This window comes from Muscardinus avellanarius, assembly GCF_963383645.1.
Source record: "Muscardinus avellanarius genome assembly, chromosome: 3".
In the NCBI taxonomy this organism is placed as follows: Eukaryota; Metazoa; Chordata; class Mammalia; order Rodentia; family Gliridae; genus Muscardinus; species Muscardinus avellanarius.
The window spans coordinates 159998841-160011299 of NC_137788.1; the positions used below are offsets into that span (position 1 = coordinate 159998841).

Consider the following 12459-nt stretch of genomic DNA (forward strand, 5'->3'; position numbering starts at 1 on the left):
AAGCAGGTCTTCATCTAAGCGACCCGAGTATTTAATCAGTTGTGAATCTTTTTGCGCGTGCCCCAAATGATGTGTGCAGCCCTGGGTTTTAACTTGAAAATATGAAAGTGTTCCCCTGTAGCTTTAAAAGCAACACCAAATGGAAACTGTGTTATCCAGGTACCTTGACAGTTTACTCACTAGTACTTTTCTAATTGGGAAAAAAAATGGTGCTTATGTTTGAGGATTACATCAGAGGGCCAATCATAACATGTATGTAAGCATTGGTGTGGGTATAAAGAAAATCACGTGTGGACTAGGGTTTCCATTCTTGTCAGAGAAAGTCAACATGCAGCTCGCCTTTCTTTTTCTCATCAGTTAACATTTATGGCTCAGACTACCAACAACTGGTAAACCAGGGTCTGGTTCATTTACTGAATTTTCAGTATCTTAAGTAACTATAGATACTAACCTTCATAGAAATACAGTGGAGGGTTCCTATCTTTTCATTGTACAATAATGCCTTTAATATGAAACGCTACATTATTTATAAGTGCTATAGTTAATGTATCTTTTTATAGCTGTAAGTACACAGAGGTGGTGTATTTAACCTTCTGTAATATACTGTATTTAGAAATGAAAATCTATGTAATATTAGAACTCACTCCTTTTAAGGTTCACCCCTGTGGTCTAGGCTTATGATTCTTATCGGATTGGGGATTCTGATCCTAATTGCATATTGTGTTCAACAATGACCGAATAAAATTGGATATTTGAGAAAGGTTTTGGCTTTTCATTGACCAGCCAACCTCTTCTTAATGCTGTATGAAGACTTCCTAAGAACTTCTGTATGATACAGCGTGTAATAAAGCAGCATTTGATGGCATGAATAAAATGACATTTCCTCAGCCAACCAAGCCCAGTGCTTTGCCTGAAGCTAAAACCCCTTTCTAAGGCCTGGCGTGGTGGCGGGAGGCGGAGACAGGAGGATCGCACAGGTTCGAAGCCAGCCGCGCTGGCTTAAGAGACCCTGTTTCCAAATAAAAATATAAAAATTGGTCTGGGAGTGTAGCCCAGAGGTTGAAGGGTTTCCAGGAACCCCAGCACCACCACACACACATAAAAATAGGTCTGGGAGTGTAGCCCAGAGGTAGAAGGCCCCTGGGTTCCATCCCCAGTACCACACACACACACACACACACACACAAAAAAAAAAAAAAAAAAAAAAAAAAAAAACCTTTTCTATGGTTTTGGTGTTGGCCAGGCAGGGAGCTGTCCCTCAGAGGTCCGTGCCCTAGTCAGCTCAGTTTAAGGGGTCAGCTAAGCTGCCCGAGCCTCTCTTATCAGGTGACAGTGATGTTAGTGTGGAAATGGGGATATGAGGGAAACTCTATCCCCAACCATGTCCTGTCCTCTGGTGATCCAGGTGTTTGAGACTTAGCTAAAGTTCTGAAGGCGTCTGACCACGGCGCCTCAGGCACCGAGCTGTGAGCGGACACTAAAGCCGGATCAGGGCAGGCCCGCCCAGCTCAGCCTGCGCGGCTGAGAGCCCCTCACATGGTGGGCAAGCACGCTCCCCTGAGGAACAGCTTCAGGGGCTGGAGCCGCTCTCTCGGGCACACTTAGGCACGTGCTGATGTGTCCAGGGACACCTTGTTTCCCAGGCCAAATGTCAGCAGAAAATCATAGGAAAATGACACTTTCCTCTATTGTGGTTTATCAGAACATGGCCACCTGAAAGGAACCACTCTGAGGACATCAGAAAGGACGTGGAGTGTGTGTGTGTGTGTGTGTGTGTGTGTGTGTGTGTGTGTGTGCGCGCGCATGTGTGCATGCATGTGCATGTGTGTGTATGTGCCACGTGTGTGCGTGTGTGTGCACTGTGTGTGCTTTGTGCATGCACACACATGCACACTCATGCCCTAAAACCAGGCCCTTTGGAGAGCCCTCTCTTTTCCTTTGACAGATGAAGATTTCCCAATATCTTTGCTCCTTGCTTCAAGCTACGTGACTTAATTGCACTTGAAGGTGGAAAATAAATGAGGTTTACAAAAGTGTCCAAGGGCACTGGATGCCCAGCTGAAGAGAAACACCTAGAAGACACTTAGAAGGAGCAGGCGGCCGCTGCGGCTTTCGAAGGCAGGACTATCAGCTCAGGGAAGTGGGTGGTTTTCAGCTGACCCAATGGACAAGGGGCCTTCCAGCTTGAGGCTACTGAAAATTTGCGTGGCAAGCTACCAAAAAGAAAGGACCCTGGGTCTGTGGGGGTCAAAATAAATATATTCCAGGCATGACCACACACATTTAGAATTCCAGCCATTCCGGAGGGAGGCTGAGGCAGGAGGATCACAAGTTCAAGGCCAGCCTGAGCCACTTAGTAAGACCTAGTCTTGAAGTAAAGGACTGCAGTTGTGGCTCAGAGGTAGAGCTATATCCCCGGTACTGGGCAAATAAGAAGTGGAAAAGAATATTAACTGACCTGTGCCATGCAAACGTTTTAACTAACACATGGCTAATGAGTAGAATTAAATGCTGCGATATAGTCAGCTCATAAAAGATCATTATTGTGTCGAATGTTCCAGATGCTTTCTATATTGGGAGCATTCCCAGTCCATTTCCCAAACTCATTTAAAAGGGAGGTGAAGTTGTCCCCCTCGGCACTGGCCACACAGGTGCCCTGTGGTCCATCAGGGAACAGGGCTGCGCTTCCTCCAGGCGGCGCTAGGTGGCGTGGCGCGTTCCCGGGAGGCGCCCCAAGCGGCCCCCAGCCCGCCTCCCTGGACCCTGAGGCTGCCACGCCCTGTAAATTATTAGGGACTTTTTGGTCTCAACCATACTGCTGCCCTTGCAAAATGCCAGGAAGACCCCGGTGGTGAGGACAGGACTGCAAAACTTTGCCCACCCTTTGGAAGGGCATTTTGTGGCAGGAGAGCCAGAGAGGCAGCCTCTTAGGACCTGATAGCCATCCGCTTATGAGAGGGACTCCAGGTGTCCCTGAGGCCGAGCTGGGACCCTGCAGCTGCAGGGATTTAGTGATGTGGCCGTGAGGGTCCTGGAGACTCTTCTCTAAGCCTTGCACAAAGCCTTGGGGGCCTGTGAGCAGTGACACTGCCAGGGAGGAGCCTCGGGAGCTGGTCCTGCCAGGGAGGAGCCTGGGGCGCTGGTCCTGCCAGGGGCTGGGCCAGATCTCTGGATATTAGTCCCAAAGGTGCTACAAACACCATTAGGACAGGTCCTAAAAAGTGATCCATCACCAATATAATTGTTTATCCTCCACCCCACCCCCCAAAAAAGCAGACATTTAAAAGCGTGGTGGCCATGCCTGTCATCCAGCTACTCAGGAGGCTGGGGTCAAATGGTGGCTTTGAGCCCATGAGTTCAAGACCAGCCTGGGCAACGTAGGGAGAACTCTGTCCCAACAAAGACACACACACCGACATACACAGATACATACCTAAAATTAAGTTTCCCGAAATAGCAATATCTTTGCATACATCCGTAATTAAATCAGTAAATTCTTGTGGTGAAAGAGGACCGTTTTGCAAAAAAATGTTTTCTTTTGCAAACTTGAAATCTATTTCACGTTCTATTTAAAAATACATATTCCTATACCGCCCTCTCAGGAGCTGCACACAAACAAACGAATGTCCTCTGTCTCTTTAATATTTACAGCCAGCATATATGGCCAGCGAACAAGTTGGAGGTTAAGATGCCTTGTCTCTCCTGGGGCTGATCAGAGGCCCCCATGGCCCAGTCTTATCTCTGCCTGCCCCCTGGCATCTCCTGGGTTGCAGTAGTGGAGCGCCCAGGGAATCCGAGGCCCGCGGGTGCCCTGGGGGGGCTGGCCCTCCGCCCCGCGCCGCCCGGCCCGCCCTCCCCGCGCAGGATTGAGGAAGTGCGTCTGGGCCGCGGGAGACCGGGACGGAGGAGGCCGGACCGCCCCGCCGCCCTGGGGCGAGCTGGGGAAGGTGCCAGCCCAGGCCGCGAGCCCCACGACGCCCTGCAGGACGGGGCCAGGAGCCCGAGCGAGGAGCTGAAGTAGGAAACCCCGGCGATCCACAGGTTCGTGTTGCCTTGGGAGGGAACCCGCGCGTGCACTTGGAGGGGCGGCGCGGCCCGGGCGGGGGACTGCGGCCGCAAGAGGGCCAAGAGGGCCGGGAGCTGGCGGCTCTCTGCGCCCGCCCGCGGTGCCCGGGCCGGCCCTCTTCCCGGCGCTGGTGGCTTCTCCCCAGGGCCGCATCCCTGGCAGGGCCAGATTAAACCTCCCCGGGCTGCCGCCTCCCCAGGTGATGGTCCCCCTTAGTGCCTGGGGGCAGGGAGCCCGGGCAGGTTGGAAGGGGAGCGATGGAGAATTGGGGGCCCGACAGGCCCCTGGACCTGCTTTATAGGCTGTGGCACAAGCCCCTGATAGAGTAGGAGAGGTAGAGAAACCAGACGTCTGTCTTGTTATGTTCTTAGCAAGCCCCATGCCAAATTCCCTGCTTTTAATAGAACTGGTCACAAAAGACTTGTTTCCAGTCCTTACAGAGACAGCTACAGCACGCACAATTTGGGAAACCCTTAATGTCAAGTACCTTTTACCATCTGGTCTTTATTATCTTTGCTCATATTTCAGAGGCAAACATAATAATAATAACAACAACAACAACAATAATAATTAACAACATTACCAACAACCTACAATATCAGTTAGGATATGCTAAAAGATGCTGCTGAGATGTCTAGAACCACAAGCCAAACATCTCGACCAGGCTTCTGATTCAAAAAGGAGCTCGGGGGTCTGAGCTTTTCTAAGGTGCCTCACCTGCAGGGTCTGCCCACACCTGTTAGGGTGCTTCTGAGTTTCCTAGGAAACGCCTTGAGCGCAGTCACCACAGCACCTGCCGTCTTCCAGCTTCATGAACTCACACTGTGTATTCCTCAGTAAACATCGTGCTCAGTCATCTACAGAATGAATGTCAGCTTCCTGGGTGTCTTTGTCTTGAGCACGGACATTTATTCTCAAAGGCGGGTATAAAGGGGGGGGGGCAAAAGGAAACTGAGGACATTTTAAAAGTTTTTAAGATAGTTGTTGCTGCAGAAGGCCACCTGCAGCCCCTTCATTAGGATAGTGAGTGAAACGTGTAACTTGCTCTGAACTCAAAAGCAGGAAGAAGCAAAGATCTGTTAGAGGGCGAAGGTTGAGCAAAACTTGAGTTTCCTCACTTTTTTTTAAATCGTACTGGAGATTGAACACAAGAGCATTCTACCTCTGAGCTACAACCGCAGCCCTTTTTTATTTTGAAATAAAATATTATCTGGCTAAGTTGCTGAGGGCCTTTCAAATTCACTGAGGCTGGCCTCAAACCTGTGATTCTCCTGTTCTCTCATCCTGGGATACATTCTGTCTCAGCCTTCCAAGTACTGGAGTTACCTCATCTTAAAGCCAAAATATTAATTATAATTTAAAAAGTGCTCCAGTGCTGGGTGGGCGTGGTGGCGCACGCTTGTCATCCCAGCATTCGGGAGGCTGAGACAGGAGGATCGCGGTTCACGGACAGCCTCAGCTACTTAGTGAGGCCCTCGGCAACTCAGTGAGACCCTGTTTCAAAATAAAGAATAAAAAAAAATAGCGCTGGGGTGGAGCTTGGAGGTAGAATGCCCCTGGGTTCCATCTCCACTACCAAAACAAAAAAGATAAAAGTGCTCCAGTGGCAAAATCCTGTCTGTTAGTAGATTGATTTGCAAAAGGAAACTGAAAGGGGGAACTAAATGTCCTGGGTGAGGGTGAGCCTAAAATATTCTTAAGACTGTTTTTTGGCAACTTAAAAACATTATCTGGTAAGATGCTTCTGTTTTCAGAAGCAGTGTCCACTTTGGAGATCTTTGAAATGTTGGGTGTGCTTGGTAGCCATTTCAGAGAGAGAGGCTTCAAAGCAGATGGTAAGTGCCTATCTCCGTTTCTGGATGTCACTGTGTGATCTGGAGCTGATTCGCTCGATCCCATTTCCCAGGCTGATTTTCAAAGTCAAGTTTTGCAATTCTCCTGAATTTTGTCCAGATACGACATTTTTTTTCTCCTTCTTAGATTTTTTTTTTTTTTTTAGGGTTCCCAACAACAAACACATAGACTTCTCTGGACCCATCCATCTTGCATTCAGAAAGGTTCTGATTCGTACCAAGCATGACTATTGCTTTAGCTTTTCCAGGACCCTCCTTCCCCTACCTTGAAGAGTTGAGCCCACAGGGCCTGGTGACTGATTTCCAGGCTTTTATGTGATTTTGGTTTGGTTTGGTACTGGAAATTGAACCCAGGGGCATTCTATCTCTGATATGTACTCCCAGCCCTTTTATTTATTTTATTTTGAAATAGGGTCTCCCTAAGTTGCTGAGGGCCTTGCTAGGTTGTGAGGCTGGCCTTGAACCTACAATCCCCCGGTCTTGGCTTCCTGTACACTGGGATTATAGACGTGTTCCACCATGCCCAGCAGATTTTCAGGCTTTTAGATGGGAAATTCTCACTCTTCTCATATCTCGCTTCTGTAGTTTGCTCAGTTTAGAGCACCTTCTAGAACCTGCTTGCTGGGGAGACAGAGCCCGGGCCTCTAGTGCTGATTTTCTGAGCCCCTTCATCAGAGGGGAGGGGAACAACCCTGCTGGCCTCCCAAGCCCTCGTGATGTCACTGCAGGCCCCGGCCGCACCAACACCATCACAGACAGAGACCAGAGAAGCTGTGCCCGAGTGAATCCTCATGGAGCCGTGAGAGGAGCCAGGGACCGAGGCACGTGTCTATTTTTGATAGACCAGTAAGTTTTAGCTGGAAGTCGCGATCTACAACTTCGACGTTCACACTGTGTTTTTACCTTCACGCATTGTCTGAGGCATTCTTTAGAGCACCCTGACTTTTTTAAACTCTGATTGCTTCTGGTTGTGGTTCCCACATATGGAGTTGTCCGTCTCCAGGCCCATGACCTTGCCGTTTGTGGATAGGCTAGATTATAAAAACACTGAGAGGACAGCATTTCTCAGGGAAAACCTTGTGTGAACTTGTCCCTGTACCAAGCAAGGCCCCTCCCACAGTTCTGCTCCTTTGATTCATGTTGAGCCCCCACCCCACTTCAGAAGGAGCCCAGCTCAGAAGAGCAGCGCCTGGTCTCAGGAGTTTCTCTCAGCTCTGTTAGTTTTAAGAGATTAGTCCCAGAGGAGTGGCGACGTGTGCCTGGCATCTCACTACTCGGGAGGCTGAGACAAGAGGATTGTAGGTTCGAGGCCTGCCTCGGCGATTTAACAAGGCCTGCGACAAATTTGTGAGACCAGCCCTGTTTCAGAACTAAAAAGTATTTTATAGAGCTGGAGGTATATCTCAGAGGTTGAATGCCTATGAGTTCAACCCTCAGTGGCCCCTTCCTCCAATAAGAGACAGATTCGTTTTAACCTCTCAGAGTTTCTCCCCCATGAACTATGGGGCCAGATGACTCCCTGCTACGGAAAGCCAGCCTTGTGTTACAGGGTGCTTAGCAGTCTCCCCGACCTTTACCCGTTATATGCCGGTAGCATCCCCTCCCCCTCCCCTAAGTTGTGACCACCAGAGACACGTCTGGTCATTGCCAAATGCCCTCTGGGACAGGCACGATTTATGGGGCTCATTCCTGTCAGAAGCGCAGACTTCATAACCGGTGACAGTTCCCTCCGGACTCCTTCATTTGGTGACTGTTGTCTTGGAGTCACAGGCCCACGTCTGGGTTCCAGAAGAATCTATCCTGGGCAAAGGGAGGGGCTGGTGTCGTGACCAACAATAAGTGTGTCTGCGCCATCCCAACTGGAGCCTGAGTCCCTGACGGCGGAGACTTCTGAGCTCTGCGGATGCTGTTGGACCGGGTCCTTGGCCAGGCTACCTTGCAAGACACAGTAGATAAGCGCTACTTGAATGCTCTGTGGACAGTAATAACGCAAAGGAGAAGGAAATGTCAATGAAAGAAATAGTTAATATAAATATTACGTTATAAATAAATATAAATATCAACATTTCCTTGTAAGTATCTACAGGGGATGCCAGAAAGGACTTGCATTAGAGAAGCCTTCTGATTTCCTGATGTCTTTTACCCGCAGAGCGAGCCAGGTTTCCGCCGAGCCATGTCTGCGTGTCCCCACCTTGACCCACCCGGGCAGCGGCGGTGGCGGTGAGGACGGCAGGACCTGCTTTTGGAGCCTGGCCGCCCCCAGGGTTGATGGCTGGCATGTCACAGAGACCACCCAGCATGTACTGGTGTGTGGGCCCGGAGGGATCAGCCGTGTGTCCAGAACGCGCCATGGAGGCTCATAATGGTAAGCACGGGGCTGGCCATGCTGGCTTGGGTGTGATACCAAGCTGGTCCTGTGGGGAGTTTAAGTAGCAGGGTATGATGGGGTTTCGTAAAATGACAATTATTTGATACTTTTTCATCACCAAGGGGCCGTGTCTGAAATGTATTATGGACTCTTAAGAATTGGGGTACTACTTTATGTTGGTTTTGCTTTTACATTGTAAAATAGTATGTTTTATTAAGTAAAATGTTTAAAAAGTAAAGTAAGGGAGGAAAAAGATTAAGCAGACCTGGTGGCACAAACCCGTAATCTCAGTACTGAGGAGGCTGAGACAGAAGCCCACCTCAGCAACTCCATGAGACTCTGTTTCAGAGTTGAAAAATAAAGGGCTTGAGCGTGTGTCTCAAAGGTATAATACCCCTGGGTTCAATCCCCACTACTGCATGAAGAAATAAAATTAATCCGAGTCCCACTAAGCCCACGCTCAAGCACAGTTAATGCCCTGGTGTGGTCTCCTCTGCTGGCCTGCCTCTCTGTGATGACGGGACTTGGTTTGAACCTTATGGTGCTTATAAAGTGGATTCAGCTTTGTGTACCACTCTCTTCTCAGTGGCACTGGCCAAGTCACCAGCTGGCGCACGTGATTACGTGGAGCACGATTTCACAGGGGCGCGCTGTATAAAATACTGACCACTTCGTCCTCGGTCTCCACTGGACATTTGGGTTCCCTCCAATTCTTCACTCTTTCTAAAAGCATTCCACTCCTCTCTTCTTATACATGGTTTTCAGGTTAGTTCCAGAAAGCAGATTTACAAAAGTCAGATTATTAGGTGTAAGACATTTTTAAGAGATTCCACTAGAGATACATCGCTTTGAATACTGACAGCGTATCACCGACATGGCCGACAGAAAATACTGGTTGATCGCTTCGGATGTATGAGGCTCTGGGTTGACTGCCTTCCAGATAATCCCATTTGATCTTCACGAAAACCTAGGAAAGTGGTACTTTTATCACTGTGGCTCAAAGTCAACAACTCATAAATCATACCCTTTGAGGTTTGGGAGGACCCACCCCTTGGGCTAGAGAAGCCCACAGTTTGGGTTTTAGAGTCCCACATATTGTTTTTGAGAGAGCCCATGTGTTGGATTCGAGAGGGTGTGTGTGTGTGTGTGTGTGTGTGTGTGTATGTGTGTGTGCGTGTGTGTGCGCGTGCGTGTGCGCGTGCATGCGTGTGCGTGCGTGCATGTGTGCGTGTGTGTGCGTGCGTGCGCATGTGTGCGTGTGTGTGTATGTCCTCAACTGTGTCAATAATGTGTACTTCAGTTACATGAGAGATCTTCCTCCATCTCTCATGTCCAGAGGCTAACTTGGGCGATATTTCTGAAAGGTTTCTTTGTATATAAATCAAATTATGAAATGGGAGAAGACTTTGCTTCCTGAAGTTGCCCGGCACTACATGTTGCCAGGGTGTATGAGTTGTATCTTTACAAAAGAAATGTTTTTCCAGACCTAGATCTCTTTTGAGTTGCTTGTTACACAGGCCTTGCTCTACTAGTGTGAGATCAAGGTCAAGATGGCCCCAGCAGTGGAATGCGATACCAATTCTGGGGAGGTGGCTTTGCTTTCCCAGTGCGCCTCCAGCGCCGGTATCTCGCCTGGGGCTCCTCCTAGTGTCCTGGGGATGAGGGATGAGAGTCAAGGAAGGGATGCTGGGTCTGTTTGATATTTATCATCGCATAGATGACTGTGTCACCTGAAAAGCTCTGCAGGGGACTGTGCCCATCCCAGTCCTGTGTCAAGATTTGGTGACCTAAAGCGCACTTCTCCTCCCTGGCCTGCAGGGGCGCTGGGCTGCTTCTCGGGCTCCCAATATGCTGTCCCATCCAGACCCCTGGAGTAGCATCCTGGTGGGAGGGGTCAGGCCTGGGAGTTTTTCAGAGGTTCGCCTACAGTATTGATGATTGCAGGTTCGCGGCCAGCCCCAGCCACTTTGCAACACCCTCAGCAATTTAGTGAGACCCTGTTTCAAAATTAAAAGTAAAATAGGGCTAAGGGTATAGTTCACAGGTAGAATGCCCCTGGGCTCAATCCCCAGTACCACACACAAAAATTAAATAAATAAAAAGTGAAGAATTACAATAATAGTTGAATGCTATTAAGGAAGTTTATGAAGAAGCAAGCCACTGAATTCTGCCCCTACTCTGAGAGTTTCAAGCTTCTGCAGATGGTAGCCCCAGGGCAGAGCCCAGGAACCCCACCTCCAGAGCCAACTAGCAGAATTTATTTATTTCGGGGATAAATCCTACAATAGCCTCCTCCTAGAGGCCAGTTTTAACATATCACATGTTGCATTTCAGTTTCACAGAACATACCAAATGCTCCTTAAGTTAGGATGGGGTTAAGTAGCAATAAGTCCATCAGAAAAAAAAATTTAATGCACCCAATCTACCCAGCACCATAGCTTAGCCTCGCCCAGCTTAAAGGTGCTCCGAGCAAAGCCATCCAATACCAAGCCTCTTTTATAAGACAGTGTTGGGTAGCTCGGGTGATTGGTTGGATACTGGACTGAAAATTAAAAGTAGGACGGCTGCGTGAGTATGCTCTCATACAGTTGTAGAGTCGAAAAGTGACGAGAGGAACCATCGTGAATCAGGAACTGTACGTAGGCATCCAGACCGCAGGCCCAGCCGGTGCTGCTCGAAGGCGGCCATCTCTGCGGGGATTACAGACCTGTGTTTTGCACATCTCCACTTTATATGGTCTACGGTGAACACATTTTTTTTCTTGCTTGGAATTACTTTTGTCATTCAAAGACTATCGTGCTGCAAGTTATTTTTAAGTTGCTATTTTAAGTGTGACGTTTTGTGATTAGGATCGAGCCAGCCCACCTTCTGTGCCCAAATCTAATTTCAGATTTGCTCCCTGGCCTCTTTCCCTACAAATGGGAACATATCGGACTTAGTATACCTGCACCTGCGTTCTCTGTGGGGTCCACCTTCTGTGTGTTTCCAGAGGATGATTCTGGGTCCCCAAAGATGGATTGTCCTTCCCTCCATCCCCACGGACCTCCGGGGACCCAGGGAAGTCCTGCTTCTCATCCCCCGTAACCTCCGGATCCAGCAGCCCCACCTCAGGGAAGACTGTGCCAGACCTAATTCCCAACTTGGGAGTCAGAAAGCTTGTCTGCCAGGAAGAAAATAAATGATTTTCAAATTATGCAGGGTCAGTTCTCTCCCCTTTTAAAAATCCTTAAGTGATAGTTGGTAATGACAAAAAGTTCTGACTCGGTTCGGAAGATAGTTTCAGAAAAAGACCTAAACCTTCTTAAAGCACCGTTTTCTCCTTGTGGGTTTGGGGCACGGTACTTTGCATCTGTGTGCTAGGTTGTTCTCTGCCGTTCCCTCCCATTTGGACTTGCACAACCTCACCATATGCGTTTAGAATACTTCAAAGCCCATGAATGAAGCTGCCAGAGTGGCACTTACCTGTTGACCAGCAACTCAAGAGACTGAGGCAGGAAGATCTCTGGAACCCGGGAGTTTGAGGCTGACCTGGGCAAAACAGTGAGACCCCATCTGAGAAAATAAACATACCCATGAATGTGGGCAGTGTGTGTCCGTCCACTTGCAGCCTGCCAATGTCTTTGCAGCTCAACCGTGTCCCCAGAGGTGCTTCCCAGCTTTAATCTCATGAGCGCCATCAGCAGCAGCTCCCCAGGAGGCAGGAGGAACGTTTGGAGAGCTTTGGTGGGTCTTGAGTGTGCCGGTGGACAGACGGAAGTAGCAGGGCACTTACTGGGCCAGGGCTGCTGGACCAGCTACTTTGACAAGCACGTCATTAGACATTCTTCCGCATATCCTTGGGACGTCTGACATCAGCCAGAGTGGAAAAACCTGTTCTGCCAGCCGAAGCAAGGCACCAGGAAAGGAGAGAAGGAAGGAAGCTTCCAAGTTATTTCAGCCGAGACTGTTCTAGAAGGTGGGGTGCTCGGGCGGACCCCTCCCAGGAGGGACCTCGCACCCCCACCTCTCTGACCTGAGCAGCTCAGAACACCATCAACCACTGGACCCAGCATGGACCCAAAGAGAAGGAACATTCCAGAAGGTCTTCAGATACGAGGTTATTACATAGCTACTTTCAGTGCTGTGGTGTTCGTTTATTTGTTTGTTTATTCTCTATTTTCAGATCTATATTA

General features: G+C 49.1%; 1 protein-coding gene across 1 annotated transcript in view; it reads left to right on the plus strand.

Annotated features, from left to right (window-relative positions):
• Positions 1-8178: 8178 nt before the first annotated feature.
• Positions 8179-12459, plus strand: part of LRRK1 (leucine rich repeat kinase 1) — a gene marked incomplete at its 3' end in the record, with an annotated part of 142276 nt that continues 137995 nt past the window's right edge. Inside the window, exon 1 of the mRNA XM_080693037.1 lies at positions 8179-8284. Within this exon, the coding sequence (XP_080549163.1) occupies positions 8188-8284 (97 nt within the window). The 5' untranslated portion in view covers positions 8179-8187. The remainder of the gene's footprint in view (positions 8285-12459) is intronic.